At 36.5% G+C, this 17,371-nt stretch overlaps 1 protein-coding gene and 1 long non-coding RNA gene across 2 annotated transcripts in view; one reads left to right on the top strand and one right to left on the bottom strand.

Moving 5' to 3' along the window:
- Positions 1-15,430, top strand: part of LOC136838445 (uncharacterized) — a 35,268-nt gene extending 19,838 nt beyond the window's left edge. The window contains exon 3 of the long non-coding RNA XR_010852995.1: positions 15,314-15,430. This is a non-coding gene — a long non-coding RNA (uncharacterized lncRNA). The remainder of the gene's footprint in view (positions 1-15,313) is intronic.
- Positions 175-6,484, bottom strand: LOC136838441 (transient receptor potential channel pyrexia-like). The gene is made up of 4 exons (XM_067103364.1): positions 6,004-6,484; positions 4,145-4,405; positions 3,330-3,485; positions 175-2,823 (listed from the first exon to the last, which is right to left on the bottom strand). The coding sequence occupies exons 2-4, from the start codon at positions 4,385-4,387 to the stop codon at positions 436-438; spliced, it is 2,787 nt and encodes a 928-aa protein (XP_066959465.1). The 5' UTR covers positions 4,388-4,405; positions 6,004-6,484; the 3' UTR covers positions 175-435.
- Positions 15,431-17,371: the final 1,941 nt, after the last annotated feature.

Below are 17,371 nucleotides of genomic sequence, written 5' to 3' on the forward strand. Positions count from 1 at the left end.
CTAAATTCTATATTCAGTTCAATCAATTCAATTCATATTATGTGCGAAAAGTCGTGTGGCACAACCCAGATTATGACGTTCGTTTGCTGAGCCGGTTTCCACAGAGTAGAATGCATATATTTAGAAAAAAGGAAACAGTAACGAAAATTAAATATACAGGTGAAAAAAGTTAAATTCTTATTTGAATTCTTTAATAGCCTTACTTAAAAACAAAACTAAAATTAACTAGATTTTGAACAATAAATATTTTCAGGAAGACCATAGAAAATTATTATAACCTAAAATCTTTCAAACACTGTATTAGATCACTATAGCACAGGTAACCGAGGGGCCATATCCAGCGCAGGTAGTTAATTTGCAGAACTCTTATGTGGTGTTGTATACGCTCCTTATCTATTTTGCTGAGGAACTTGTAGATTACCTTGAAGGGAGAGGTCAGGACAAGGAAACGTCTGTATGTTGAGAATGTGACAGCGGTATCTGCACAAGACTTTGGTTTTGCTGCATCTGCTGAGTGATCTGAAGCGACAGTTGCGTCAGTCTACTTTCCATGGTGTTTTGCAGGTGATCTAGATATTCCTTTAACACATTTTCTGTGACGACGCCCTCGGGAAGGCATTTGAGCTTCTCGTGTAGAAGTTTCCTGTCTCTGTTGTACGTTAATTTAAAAGACTTGAAGAGAATGTTGATGTCCTCCTCTTTTTCTTCTATGAGATCATGTCTGGTGTCGTGGCTGTTTCCACGTAAGATCGCTTCTTGTATGGTCTCACGCGGTAGAGCTCGTTTGAACTTTCGTCCCGTACTATTCATGTTTGGATAGATTGACTCCTCTCTTGAGATACTGCTTCGACGGGACATACACTCGCGTAGACACTTCGGAACATAACTTGAATTGTGTGCGACGGTGATCAGCTTATCGTGTGACGCGAGGTATGCAGCCTGTTTGGCCAGGCGACGTATCTTTCCTTGGCGTTGCATATCGGGAATGTCATTCACTGCCAAGGCGATGAGGAGATTTGCCATTATGATGCAGACGAAGAACATGAATAATGCAAGGGCAGCCAGGCTAAAAACCGGCATCTGCATGTCCGCGTACAAGGCACTGTATTCAATCTCCCCATTCATCATCATCAGAGTTTTTATAAGACTCAGTGGGAAGTTCCGGAAGACTTCGGACTCGTTCATGAGGACCATGAAACAAAGGGCAAAACCTATAAGCAGACTAGAAAACGCTACCACAAACTTGATGATGGATTTGGCAACACGAGTAAACATGAGTACGTAAGCACCAAATATAGGGAAACGTCCAAGGAGCATCATGAGCTCTAACCAACCTGAGGAGGATGAAATTGCGGCGGCGTAACGAACCATCTTTACCTTCCTGATGTCGGGGTGGGCACTAACGTTGTGATGTTCTGCAGCTGAAAAACTAACGTTCGGTGTTGTATTATCAGAAAAGTAACTCATTGCTGAGTATACATGAGTTGGAACAGAAACGCAGTACAGTACAACTACTGAGCTTATGATTGCAACGGCTTTAGTGTAAGTCTCTATGTGCCAGAGATACTTTTTTAAGTTTGCAAAGAAGATTATCGAATCAGGTATAAGTATGAATAAAAGTAAAATCATATGGAGAAAGACAAAGATCCCAGTTGTTTCTGTTTGATTAGAAAAGTGTGATTGTTCGTGACCAAACGTCGTTATGATAAATAGTGTGTGTATCATTAAATATAGAAAGTACATAAACACACTCAGATAAAAGAGAGTTTTAATCTTTTGCCATTTCAGGTAAAGGAAGCTTTCTAAGAGCGGATGCTTCAGTAGAGGTTCCAGGTGGGACCTTGTGAATTCCGACATGAGAGAGCTTTGGAATACCTTCTTATCTTCTGAGAGTATTACGGAATAATCGAAAATGATGTGAAAGTCGGGGTCATGGTGGGGTTTATTCGACAGACTGATGCGAGCATCGAAGAGACGCTGCAAGAGCTGATTGGCCGAGGGTAGTTGCTTCAGAATAAGGGAAAAGCGAGTGATGCCATTGCTGTCTCGACGGGTTAAGTGGTCCCCGTTATTCAGCAGCAGTTCACAGCAGTCTATCGAGCAACTTTGTACAGCATAGTGAAATGGTTCTTTATCTTTCTTATCTGCTTGTGTAACCTGGCTGTAGAGATGGCCCGTATTGAGGAGCTGCGAGAGACAAGTAGCACATCCACTATAACAAGCTGCGTGTATTAATGTCTGTCCTTGCTGAGTCACTTGCGTGGGGTTCGCGTTCGCTGAAAGGAGAAATTCTACTAACTTAGGAAATTTCAGTTGAGCAGCAAGAAACATTGGACTCTCGCCCAGATTATTCACATCATCCACGTACAACCCCGCACCAGTGTTTATGAGATTCCGGTATATCTCTATACAAGTTATTTCGTTTTCAGGGGGACATTTCTTAAGTAGCACGGCATGAAAAACACTGTTGCCATGGCAGTCTTTTTCGCCAACCATTTGTCGACATACATCTTCTTTCAGCAAGCGATTCAGTAACTTGAGGTTGCGGGTTTTAGCGGCAAGATGGAGCAAGGTGGACTGATCACTGTCAAGCTGTTTGAGGTCAGTTGTATGCTCCAGGAGAAGGGAAACACACGTCATATCTTCAAGACGAAGTGCGGCCTGTAGGGGTGTCTCAGGCTGGATTTCTCTGACGGACTTTGGTGGTTCCTTTCTTGCATCTGGCGACGCCCCGTGATAAAGCAGTTCTGCTACCCCCTCGTGCCAAGACTCGTTAACTGCTAAGTGCAAAGCAGTGTTGCCGAAAGCGTCGTGTGCGCCCACCTGGAGTGCAATAGGCCCTGATTTCAGATGAACTAAATAATAACTAAAATTTTATTCCACATTATGGATTGCGTGTTTAGCTGAAGTTGAGCTCTTAATATCGGTTTTATTTACTACACTCATCAAATCGTTTATCCTAATCTAGATATTTATGCCCAAAAATATAAAGTTGATTAATATCAGGGAGCAAATACAAATGTCGCAATCACATAAGACAACAAGATTTTCACTAAATCATAGTAATCAAAGCTAATTTTTCCTTATGAAGTTACCGAGTTCTTTCGTAATTTCATATTGTTATAATTTTCAAGTTCCCTAGAAAGGAAATTGAAAAAATAAATAGGATTCATAATAATGGTAATGTTAATCTGTAGTATATCAATTCCTTGCTGCCAGCAACCATTTTCTATGAACTGGTAACATTTATCTTATCAGTAGGATTTAACCCACTCAAGTTCTTTATATCTTATCATAAAAACCTTTAAGACTGAGAAAAACCAACTCACATTAGCTCCATGTTCCAACAGTTTTCTAAGACTCAAAAGATTCTCATGTTTACAGGCGTAGTGTAGTGGTGAAACCTGTATTTTGGATTGTTCACCAGCTTTGGGGTCTTGGCTAAGAGTATATTCAATGGCGCGCACGTCATTGATCTTGATTGCCTGCAAGAAAGAAATTAGTCACATTATACATTATATATATATATATATATATATATATATATATATATATATATATATATATATATATATATATATATATATATATATATATATATGCATCAGCAATACACCTGATGAGGTGTATTTGTAGAAATACATGAATGCGCTTAGTTCAAGTCATTTCACCTTTCCTGGCTGGTGCATATATGATCATCATACGTTCTCGAGTTGATTATTATATATATATATATATATATATATATATATATATATATATATATATATATATATATATATATACATACATATATACATACATACATACATACATACATACATACATACATACATACACATACATAAACACAAATTTATAATTATTTTTGTTCACTATACGCTTCTTTCCTCTCAGGAGGGGGTGGTGCCATGAGGATTGAGAGGTCAGTCTAGTTCTCAGCAAATCTTCTAGGGGATGAAGTAAATCTCCCACGACCTTTTCTTTGATACCAGCTGAGGCTGGAAACTCACTCAAGGTCGTGGCATCGAACCACAACTCTTGCGAATGCGAGCTCAGCGCTTTACTACAGTTTTACCATTGTCAAAAAAAATGGGGGAGAAGGAATTCATATAGAAATTCAGCCAAACTGAGAATAACTTACCAAGAAGAGGGGTGGGATAGACTCTGTGAGATTGCTTTCTTCTGGATCATCGCGAATTAGCAAGCAAGACGATGCAACGCCGTCTGATGTGAGACCGTGAAGCTTGATAGAGGAACCGGGATTGGACATAATCCCTAGGGGCATGTCCTTTGTGTCATTCTGAACTTCGGTATGCCTTGAGATTCCATCGTTTTCAAGCAATTTGATATGATGTTCTCCTTTTGTGAGAGCCATAGTGATCATCTGCGATGAGGAAAGTGTCTGGGAAAAAAAAAGTTCCTTTAGAGTTGTTTGTAGATCTTTCTTCTCAAAATACCTGGATTTGTTTGGGTAGTTTAATCAGCCAGGAATAATTATTTCAATATTTTGAGTTGTGTCACGTAAATTACAGATATAACTGTAATGCTCTTCTCAGGGTCGGGAATGACAGTTGATGTAAGGTACTCCACCCCTCCCCCTCCAAAAAAAAAAAAAAAATTTATAAACAAAGTAGCTCCTGTTTTCATTATCTGCACTGATATATTAAGAAGACTCCATTTATTGAGAAACAGTAGATGCCTTCAAGTATAATGAATAAATTCAAAAGTACCGAGTCTGTTTTTCAGATTTGTGAAACTAGGATTGCCTCAAACAACAACCGTCAGTCGTCTTGCTTGTTTACAGCTACGTCATTTTAGGACTGGACTCCATTGAATTAATACATGTTTTACGAATAAAACAAAATCCTTATCCGCGATTCTGTGTTAGGTTGGCGAATGTACCTTCTATGATATGAATTATATTTTAAATTCAAAGGACTTTTTGAGAGTTGTGGACCTCCGATTGAATGCTGTTGTAAAGGATTGGAAAATTAACGGAGTTTGTCTGACAAGACTAGCAGGAAGACTCGGTTAAAAACAGATAAAAATTGCGATTTGTTGAGCCAGGGGCTGCTATCCTTGAAATTATCATTTATGAAGATAGTAAAAGTAAAATTCTGCTAAAGATAATAAAAAAGTAAAATGCTGCTAAAGATAATAAAAAAGTAAAATGCTGCTAAAGATAACAAAAAAGTAAAATGCTTCTAAAGATAATATAAAAGTAATAAAATGCTGCCCCAATAAAAGTAAAATGCTGGCCCCATACAACACCGTACATCTATAATTGATGATTCCCAGTAGACAGTTATTACTATCAAGAATTCCGTCGTCGTCATACTCATTGAAAGCAGTAATCATCTCCCCCTTGTTACATTCATCATTTGTGTCATTAGTAAGGGGACAGTTCCTTTAAGTGAGATGAAAAGTAATCATAGTTGAATTATCAATAATTCGAATAAATTTGAACCTAATGTTATGTTGTAATGAAGTATGAGCGACCTTTGTTTAGAAGAATAACATTTATAAAAGATTAAGTTTCAATATTGTAGCTCGTAAGGATTTCCGCAGTATAGTATTATTGTTTTTTGTTGATTTCTGGGGAATATCATCGTGCCTTGTTAATTTCCACCATGATAATATTTTCGAACTTCTTATATCAAAGGCTCGAGAACTGTAGTTTTTCGAAATAATAAAACTGCGACTGAAGAGAAACGTTTTCAGGTGTGATTTATTGCTATGTTAATATTTCTGAGAAAAAACCTGATCGTAAAAGTATGGTTGGAATGTTGATTAGATTTAATTATTTATGTTCTTCAAGTACTTCCTGTTTTATTGATGTGCATGTGTGGGAGAGAGGAAAAAAAAATAACGAAATATGCATATCGTAAAGATTTTCGAAGATGCAATCGACCAAAGTTCTTCATCTTGCAATACCAATAGAGACTGGTAGCACTGTCATAAAAAAAGTTGATGTTTAAAACAAAATAAACTTCTACTTACTTCTCAGGTCGTCTGCGGTAAGTACAAATCGTTGGTTCATAAATCACGAAATTAATCGCTAATCTCTTGGTAGAATTCAATTTGCTTTGTTGGATTTGTAAGCCTTCACAATAATCTCGACTAGTGTCCTTGAGTCGACATTTGACACGATGCGTATAGACGCTCAGTTCAACGAAACTTTTTATATTCTCTCAGTTTACCTCCAGCAGTTCTTAAATCTCTGAGTATCGTACTTACTGTATGCTGTCAATGTACATTATCAGTACCTTGCCTAACGCTCCTGCCAGTTTTATCACACTTTAACGAGAAAAGAGAAGCTTCTTTTCCGCGCCACGGTTAGTAGTACACTGTGACCGAGAGACGAGAGTCCGAGATGCTCGAGGAGCCCGGATTACCCCGTGACAGTTGTTTCCTAGATACGTAATCAGAGGAACGTCCCCACCAAGGACCATGGTAGAGAACTCTCGCTATGCCCGTTCTCTCTCTCCGGCTTTTGTCGGCTTTCCATGTGACCATAGTCGATGTGACGCAAGCATGTTTGAAACCGGTCTATTCGTCATTCTTGAGGTAAGCGTTGCGTTCGCTTTGTACCAGCGTTTTGAAATGCCTTTAGAAATTATTCATATAAATACTACGTTTATCAGCTCAAACAGCGTCATTTGCATTTTAGGGACAAACGGTAAGAACGTGGAATGGAAAGTGACCCCATGCAAATACTGTAATTTATTGTTATCAACAAAAAAGCTCAGAATGATTTTTTGGAAGCCATGCGTTCTTTAATATGTATAAAAGCTCAGTTCCTGTGATTCATAAGCCTCGTTTCAATTCCAGTCATGTAATCTGAAGTTCGTTGGTGAGGTCTTTGTTTCTTTAGTAACTTTTTCTTTTTTCTCTTAAATTTCGAGGAATAGAATGTAAAACAACGAGATTATGAAAATTATCTATGTTCCCTCATTCTGTCCACAGGCGGCCCCTTTTTATTTATAACTTATACAGTAGAATTAAAAGTTTTTTAATTACTGTTTTTGTTATAACAACTTCTGAATGTGTTTTTCATTTCTTCGTGAATGTCTTGGTTGTGGCTGTGTTCGGAAGTCTTTTGAGTATCCTTTTTGCATGTCATCTTCTTTCTTCTTCTTCTTCTTCTTCTTCTTCTTCTTCTTCTTCTTCTTCTTCTTCTTCCCTAATCGGGTTCGCTGCCTTTTCCAGATTTTTCTAACACTCACTGACAGGCGCATTTCGTAATTTGTTTTGGCTGTTGTTTTACAGACGGATGCCCTTCCTGGCTCGAGCCCTCCTTATCTGGGCTTGGGAAAGGTAAAAAGCATAATCACTGCTAAGAAAAACAATGCAACACCATAAGCCATAAACTCCGGGTCGATACGTCAACAGATTTACTGCGTTATATAAAATTCTAGCTTTCATAGGTAGTCAGTGAAGCTGTTATAATGGGTGTGTGTCTTTGACATAGGAATTTATCCATCATTAGTATGATTGTCACATTAATTAAACCTCGTGACTTTTTTAGTAGATAATTTTTCAGACGATTAAAGAGTTCAAATTCTAGATAGTTCACAGTTAGGTACAAGTATTTAATTGTATCCGTACATAAGTGTTCCTTTACAAACGCAACATTTTTCAGTTGGTTATATCCTATTTTTAGTACAGTGCACTAATATTTAATCTATTACCCTTTATGAGATGTCCATTTAGTATGCTTAGATTTCGTTGTCTTACCTGTTCGCTTAATTACTTTCATTGTTTAACAGCAAGTGTTTTGAATTTACTTTTTCCTCATTTACTTTTATTTTCATTCTTGTCGTCCCAACATTTGACATCATTTTTAGCGTTCTTTGTGACGCTCCGTGCGGCTTATAATTAATTGCAGCTTTGTATTAACCCCCCCCCCAAAAAATTTACTGTTTACTTCATCGTTTCCATAACATGTGATTGTATTTATACTAAATATTGTGTGCCCCAGAGCACTGCCTTGTGATTCGTGCCTTATCAAGGCTTGACTCAATGTAAGAGTACAATTTTCTGTTAACTCAGAAAAAGTTCTTCGTGAGTCACCTCACCTCGTTAACCATTTTGGTGCATCGTCTACCCCAACTGTCCATTTTATGTCTTACTATAAGCTCATCATCTCTCACGGGGTTGTTTCATCACAATCCTCGATGGTGATGGCGTACGGTGATGTCATATCTTAATACGGGTTAAGTTGCTGATAAGAAGTTTATTCAGTTCAAGACGTTCAACGAGTTTCTGGTGCATCATTTTTTTCAATACTTATGGTGCATGTGACGCGTTAAAAGATGGTCCCATGAATGTCACTTCCTCGCTGTCCTTGGTACAGTAAAATGATTTTGGCAGGATTGGGTCAGTATTGCAGTATTTTTTCTTTTCTTCAGTAATTTATACGTTTCCTCTCAAAATCAGTTATATGTATATAATATATGTATATATACACATCTATCTTTATCTATCTATGAGTATTATATATATACATTATCTATATATATGTATACTGTATATACATACATACACACATGTATATATGTGTGTGTGTCCATCCATTCACAAAGCATGTATTAAAAATCCAGCAGCTTCTTGTGTGGCTCAATGAGGGTTTTCAAAGTATTTTTGTGGTGACGTCACCGGAAGCTAGAAAGTCGAATGTTGTGATGCGTCCGTTCGTAGCGTAAGTGAGAAGTCCCTCTTACATGGTGAAAGAGCCATCAGTGAATGACGTCAAAAGTTAAGTATATCGTAGTTTAACCAGACCACTGATTATCAGAGGCACGTGCGATAACGCGTCACATGGCATTTGGGAACATTATGAATATGGGTCATAATGCGCCATTTTTATTTGGTGAAGGAATACATTTTCGTAATTTTTCTTTACTAGTTTTAAAAAAGAACTCGTAAGAATTTGTTTATTGCACATCTTTACACTATTCTTGGGATTTGTGGTATCTACTTTATTTGTCATAATGATCAATAAAGCCTTGAAATCCTTGAACAACCGTCTCGTTTCATCAGTTTTACTCTGCTCGAGACAATCCAGATCCGTGATTTCTCCCTTGGTTTATTTTAAATAATTATCAAAGTTAAGAACTTTCCCCGGGTATAGCATGTTTCGCCTTAATTATGTTAAGTGAGACATTGCAAGCTTTCTCTCTCTTCAATTGATAAGTTTTTTAATATTGCTGAAGTAATTAAATGTATAGTAATGATAATTTAGTTCGTGTTTTCTTTGGTTTTTATATAAGTATTTATATGATAATGAGGCTCACTGTACATGAAGTAACTAAGGTTCAGTATTTTTTAAGAATTGTTCTCACTGTTAAAAACTTGTACTGAAATGCAGAATGACTTACGAAGCCAGTCTGTATAGGCCTGATAAAAACTGATCGTCCTTAGGAATTTCTGTGTTTAGCTGTGTTAACTATCTAAAGAAAACCAAGCATCGTCGTATCTATTGTTTCCGCCGATGTTTTCATCAGTGGTACGCATCTAGGAGTGCACTGACCTTTTAGAATTCGAGTTAGCTCGCAGAATTGTTAAATCGTTGTAAATTTGCTTTCCTGTTTCCATTGAAATGTTTATTACCTTTTACTTGAAGTTACACAATTTCTCCGGTCCTTCCTGAGTATTATTGGGCTTTTGATTTATTGTATAATCTGGCGTGCCACCTACCATCACCATCCTTGCCGTTTTTTATTAGAGGTCGTTTAGACATGTGCCGTATCTTCCGATTCTCTCTCTCTCTCTCTCTCTCTCTCTCTCTCTCTCTCTCTCTCTCTCCTTAGTGTCCCAGTGGCACAGTAGTAACACTGTCCACTAAATCCAGACAACCACGTTTAATTTGAAAGCTAATATTTAAAGAAACGAATTATGTGGTGTTTTTCCTAAAAAAAACCGGGAGGGCCTCAGCCAGGTGTTAATTCATTAGGTAACCCGTTCTCTTTCCCTTTATGGACACGAGATTAAAATCGGCTACTTATTCCGTGTCGGTCTACCTTCAGTAACAAAAGGCACCACATATCCTGTTGCATCACTCAACCAGTTCAGAATTCGCTTAGAACGTTCGCGTAACGGCGACTGGGCGAGACTACGAAGTGCTTCGTGTCAGCAAGAAATACGTTTTGGTGAAGAATTTTCCTATAAAGCTTACTCAAGAGTTACTCGATGATTCCTTCCGGGTGTGAAGTTCAAGAAGACAGGTCCGGGTATGACTGATTTATTTCGTTGTTTCAGATTTAGCTGGCCTTGTGCCAGCACGGGCTCTTGCTCCTAGAGCAGCCCGTAAAGATTTATTTCTCGGAAACCAGGTATACATTGAGGAATGCGGACGGAAAGGGAGTGACCGACCTGCCGATTCCCATGTCACGGATTTGGATAAGAATTTGCGTTTGTTAGATGACATATAAATGAGAATAATTTGCGTTACAATAAACATACAAAGTAGTTACATACATCGGCGGCAAGGCTGGACAATAATGCGTATGAAGAGATACATAAAAAAATATGCAAAAATAACTGGTAATATACATGGCGTGATTAATGCAGAAATGAAGAGGCCTTTACACGGGAAAGAATGCGAATTTTCGGGAATGAAAGTACCTGATATCAGAAAATTTAAGTGTCCTTGTTTTCTTTGTCTTCATTATTTTCTCTATTCCTTTCGTCGTTGTCCAGGTCTGCCTCCTTTGTACCCATATGGATTGATATAAATATCCAAGGATGCAAATAAAATAGATGTGGGCGCCCCAAACCCTGAAATGTCAAGTAAACCACATGTTTTCATTAGAAATAAAAAATGCAAATAAATTAATTATGCACAATAATTTCGTAAATAATATAACGCACATTATAATGTATTAGTTGCTGAGATAACAAACAGTAGTACTGTATTTGTTTTCATTGTTCCATAACAATTATAGGATCATTGATTGGCTTTGATGTGCGTCAACAGAATTAGAGAGAATTCTGATTTCTGAAGCAATTATAACTGGAATTACCCTTTGCATTATAATAATAATTACAGTTAAGATGATAGTCATTTGACCAAAGTTCTTTAAAGCTCAACTCGATATTTACTGACTATTTCAAAGTGAGTTTTGTTGATCCGAGCACGGTCCAAGACCCGATATATATTTTTTTTGTTTGTTTTCGTTTCTGATTTTTCGCCTTGTGTTTGGGAAGCTGTGATACAGGTGGATTTCGAGTTGCCATTTCGGTGATCTATGTTGTTTAAGTTATTCAAAGTGTGGAGACGAAGGAGAGTAAACTTGATAATCAGAATTTTCCACATGGTGTGCGGAATAATACACGGTGAGTCAACTCCTCCTGACCAGTCGGCAAATTCGTGGCGCTTGGAGCGGAATCCTTAACGATGACGTCATAGTATGAGAAGGACGTATAGACCTTGAAGGAATGTTCTGCCATTTATATATATATATATATATATATATATATATATATATATATATATATATATATATGTGTATAGATTAAAATTATTTAAGGAATGGAACATTGGAGGTGCAGTGAGGCCTTTCGACGCTAGCGTCGAAAGGCCCGCAGCACTCCAGTGTTTCCGTTTCTTCGTGGATTTTATCTTTATTTATATATTCATCACGTTCCATATTTTCGTGATTCAGTTATACATATATATATATATATATATATATATATATATATATATATATACATACATACATACATACATACATACACACATACATACAGGTACATACGTACATACATACATATGAAGCCATTTCCCCGAAAAGGAGGTGGTTTCAGAGAAAAACAATAGTACAATTACTGCCAAATTCTTGCTCTTAGCTGATGGAACATGAATGACCTTCCTGTGCAGAATACTTCCATAAAATTAGGATCGGCATATAGAGGACTTAGCAGCGCATTGAGCACCCCGACATAACACTGCCCCATTGGCTCATATCTTTCACTGGTCCCCGTAATTATTTCACCACTTTATCATCCTGTATTCTTTCCGTATGTTCAGACCAACTCAAAACACATTGATCAGCCTTTCATTTCCGCGCGCGCTCGCGCACGTGTGTGTCTGCGCGCGCGTGCATGTCTACATCTTTTAGGAAATACAAACCCCCACACTCTGAAATTATTTATGCCTACCCTTGTGTGACTAATAAAGTTGCCATGAGGACAATGGAGGAATACACTCGTACGGTGATGAAAGTCTGATAAAGTTGAAGGACGTGAGACTAGTATACAAGCAACGAATTAGGATGAATTTATACCACGAACGTTTTGTGATTCACAGAATCATGTTAAGTGCATATGTTATGACGATTTTATCATGATACGATATGAATCCTTACAACTAATGAAGATTCACTATAAAGATGTTTGTTTACTAGTCTTTTGTTTCGGAATGCCAAATCAATTTCTTTCAGTTGTGACAAGAGAATAATATGTCAGAGCTTAAGCTATCAATTCCTGGGCCATGCATGTACAATCACTCAAAAATATTTTGCAACATACTTCAAAACTTTTCGAACAGCTTATAATAGCGACATCTGGCGCTATTTGGCAACTCAGTACCTGCAGTTTCCCTTAAACAGGGTTTTTTCTGATAATGTTGACTGTTGCCATACTTTACTTGATTAAAGGATGTTACTATAATACTTCAGAGGTCATCGCTGTTCGTGTGTTTTAATATTTTCATCTCCAAAGGCCATCACTGTCGGTGTTTTATCTCCATATGTGTAAACTTTGTAGACATAGGCCTACGACTATTATAAGTTGAACTATTAGCCTTATTAACATCAACAAATACGACTTTTGTAAAGATTTGCTTGCACATTATTAATCAAATTTTTGAATGACTAATCTTATGTATATTGTGAACTAGTGAAACTTAATATAAAATATACTGAACTAGACTAACAGATTTCACGTCTATTTTTGTAATACATAGAATATAATATATATATATATATATATATATATATATATATATATATCTATATATATATATATATATATATATATATATATATATATATATAATGCTGTTATCATGTGTAATTTCTCATTTTTTTTCATTGTTACTTAGGGCCTATCATTTTGATGCCTCTTATGAAGTTAACGGAATATATAACGCCTATTTTTGTATTTTTTATCATCTAAGTTTCTAAAGAATTAAAATTAGCAAGAAGTTCAACATTAATTTAGTTATTGTTAAATGCCAGCAGTGAAGACTACCATGCTCATCTGTGGAGAATATCTCCTCCTCATCGCAAAAGATGAAATCATCGGCCACTGGATTATATTGTAACGCAAACCCTAACCTCTATTCTTTGTGTTTCTCTGGTATGAAGTGTTTCTTGGCAAGAATATGATGAAATAATATCTTGTCTCATGTAGCCTGTTATGAATGGTTTGAGCAGCAACTTGAAGGGAGAGCGTAATGTTCTTCTTCTTTATAGCAACACCGGTTGCCAGGGGAGTTAGGCAGAGCTCCTTGATGCCTCCTTCAGTGATTATCCGATGATGATCCATAATAGTAGTGCAACAATGGGGTCATCCTCCACTTTTACAATAAATTTATCGTATTTCTCGTTTCTCTGTTGTTGTATCCCTCTTTACATGGTTGTTTTATTTACGCTAAGCTGCCGAGCAATATCTACGATAGAAACATTAGTCTTATGCAAGATAATGATTGTGGTGCGGCTGAGTCTGTTGCCCATCTTATTGGTGCAAGTGACGAGACAGTTTAATTTAACTTTCCTGCCCGAATGTGGAGTCACACAATAACATACGACGTTATGAGATTTTTTCCTTTTTGTTGTTGACAACGATAATGGTTGAATTATTTCTTTCTTAATTTATATATAATTTCATTGATGTTTATTCAGTATTATTTTATTAGTCAATAAGCTTTTATCTGGATTCGAAATATAGTTTCTTCTTTGACTCTTTTGCCCAATCATCTGAAGTGAAATTTTTCAAAATGTTTCGTCATTTTTCGTAATATGATTTTTTCACTCACAATTCTTTTTTATATTGTTAACCGTACAATTAATAACCAAAATCGAATAAGAAAATTACATTTCCTTATAAATATCAAAAGAACAAAGTACTGTTAGGTGAACGAAAACTTCTGGAACATGTTGCAAAACATTTTTGAGTGACTACATATGTCGTCACATGGTCTGACCTACCTTTTTTGGAGAGTAGCCACGGCTTATTTTTGGAGAGTAGCCACAGCTTATTTTTCCATCGTATATTTCAGGATGTCACAGAGACTTCTTGGTCATTTTATATAGTTTGGGAGTACAATTTATTTTTTTCATACCACTTTAACATTTAATATGGTTTTACTGGATTGACATTTAATAACAGGTCAACAGATACTTTGATTTATTGTCTTATTGCAGTAGCTTGTTCCGGTACAATTGATAATATGTAACACTGAATCACCTTCATCGACTCTTATTATAGATTAGATATCGTAAAAGTGGTATATTATTGGAAGAGTCGCTTATCAGATACAGGTTTTCTTGGAACAATTTTGTGAAACGTTTCAGTAAAACGAAAGGTACGCGAACCTTTCGTTTTACTTGTAATACTTGTAATAATATCTTGTAATATGAAAAGGTTGTTGAGCTTAGTAGAAATTTCTACTAGAAAGACTCAGTAAGGTGCTGACGGTTACCATGTCGATCAAATAAAGACAGTTGGCATTTAAGTATCTGAGAATATTCTCAGTACGAGTAGAAATTAAAGGATCATTATTAGAGAGATAATAAGAGAGAGAGTGGGAATGAGAATGAGTGAGGTAAACAGGCTGGTAAGGGTATTTGTGGGAGTGCCCAGTTGTAGCAGAAGTTGAAAATTAAACAATTGTTACGGAAGTCAGACTTGCATAAACACAGTAAGATTCCTTTAAAGAACGCGTGATTAGCATAAATATAGTATGGCATTTTTAAAGAACAAATGATTACTGCGACCGTGGTGGCAAAGAGAATGGTGACCATAACAGAGATTAGTCTGCTGGCCTTGGTATCTGGCATCAGACCTACAACTAATGGTCTAAGGAAGGTAGGATTAAATGGTTAAGTGAATCAGTACTGAGTGAAGTTAGGGTAGTACAACTGTGTCAAGTTCATTTAGGATGTTGTTTTTTGTTTTTAAATTTTATCGATTCAGAAAATAATTTAGTTGTAACGATTATAATGGTTTGTACAGATTGTAACGATTATAATGGTTTGTACAGATATGTAGGATAACATTTCCATTTTGTTTTCTTCTTCAGGCTGTAGAAAAGCATCATTGTCTTGAAACTTTTATGTCCGTTTCAATCCGATGACTGGGTATCAAGTTTTGCATGGACAATGCGAACAGCATCATCATATCCGAGGTACGGTCTAATTGGTCTTGAATTTATAACTGTGTATCTTGTGAAGTGTTTGTGTGGGTGTAGGTAGACACCTCTGCCATTTCCCAGTGATTTTAGACCTCCTTGGTAAGGTTAGGTCAGGCATAGGTTACACAGTATAAGTGTAAATATATCCTATGTTAAGTTTGGTTAGTTCAGTTAGGGTAGGTCAGGTCATTCTCAGGTTTTTACTTGTTTTATGAGCCTTTAATGTATTTGACCACAGAATCCAATTTCAACATGGGTATGAGGATTCATATCGCAGATTTTGAGAAATGAATTAAGAACAAGTGACCCCAGGATCAAATTCGTTCAAAATACCCACATGGTATTCCTTATCAGTATAACCATAATGCCAAGTAGAACTACTTTTCTTATGCAAAATATTTGATCATAATAGCAGAAAATGGTCATTCAAAGAACCTTCCTTTTTTCTGTACATATAGATTCTGGAATCACTACCTAAATAGAACAGCAGTATCCTGGGTCATTGAGTGTCAAAAATAATGAGTTTTTGGCACATTTTATCAGACAGCTAATGAGGAGTAAGAATTTCTATCTACAGTATAATAATGTAGAACCAATAATTAGGCTAGTTGGTCCCCTAAGTAGCACAATGATAGACCTTTTGAAAACTAGATGTCTAGCGCTGTGTGGCTTCTTAAGCAGCCAAAGTTGTTATTTTTTGAGGAACAGTACCTATAATTTTCAAGGATAGAAGCCATTATTAATATAACAACAAATCAACAAAACTGAATGAGATTGCTCCAACTTGATATATATAGCAGTTTTCTAATTGAGGTGATGGAGTACTGGTTACAAATGGGTGAAACGGTAGCAAAGCAGAGTGAGATAATCTCAATTGATTGACTCCCTTGTCTCACCTACTGAAGGTAATGAATTACCTTTTATTGTTTGTTCTGCAGGTTGATACACTTTTAATGCTTACCAGCTGGCCAGATTTATGCCTATTTGGTGTCATTATTTTTTGTATGTGGTATGTAATTAATTTTTTGTTAAATGTATTGTTTATATATTTTTATTTTTTTTGTAATTGTGTGTGCATTTTTGATTATGGATATGTGTTATAGTTTCTAAACTCATGTAGCCTGGTTTTGTGAGTATAAACTATTAAAATGCTAATGGATTTAAAAAAAAATTATAATTTAATTGCTTTATGATAGTTGTAATAATATAGGCAGTGTTCTCAAATCTGATTAGGGAGCATGCCTTGAATTTGCTTTCCATTACTTCAGGGGATACAGTCAAACACTCTTGTAGTTTCTGCATTACTGTACAGTATGTATTACTGGCAGAGTTAGAGGGCCCTATAGTATTCCCTTTCTTTGTCCATCTTTTAAACTCCTACATGGTTGAAGTGATTCCATTCAAACTTGTTATAAAGGTAGGCCATCATGCATAGATGTCCATGAAGGAAGATCATTGTCCACCTGTCTGTCTGGCAGTATGTCTGTCACACAAATCTTGTCATTGTAACAACAACTACATGTTTAAGGGTTTTAAGTCACTTAGAACAAATGTAAACATTCATGTATAGATGTGCCTGTTCCTCATCAGTGTGTGTCTCATATTTACCTTATCACAAGGTTGAAGGGAGATCACCCATCTCTGTTCATATTCCTTTATGTTGGTTTATCTTGAATTGGAATTGAAATATAGAATTTAGGCCAAAGACCAAGCACTGAGACCTATGAGGTGATTTAGTGCTGAAAGGGAAATTGACACTAAGGTTTGAAAGGTGTAACAGGAGGAAAACCTCACTGTGAAACAATTGTTAGAGAGGGTGGAAAGTCAGATGGAAAAAAGAGTACATGAAAGGAGGTACAGTAAAAGGAATGAAAGAGGCTGCAGCTAGGGGCCAAAGGAATGCTGCAAAGAACTTAAGTAATGCCTAAAGTGCACCACATTGAGGTG

The sequence above is a fragment of the Macrobrachium rosenbergii genome, chromosome 1 (assembly GCF_040412425.1).
Source record: "Macrobrachium rosenbergii isolate ZJJX-2024 chromosome 1, ASM4041242v1, whole genome shotgun sequence".
Taxonomy (NCBI): Eukaryota; Metazoa; Arthropoda; class Malacostraca; order Decapoda; family Palaemonidae; genus Macrobrachium; species Macrobrachium rosenbergii.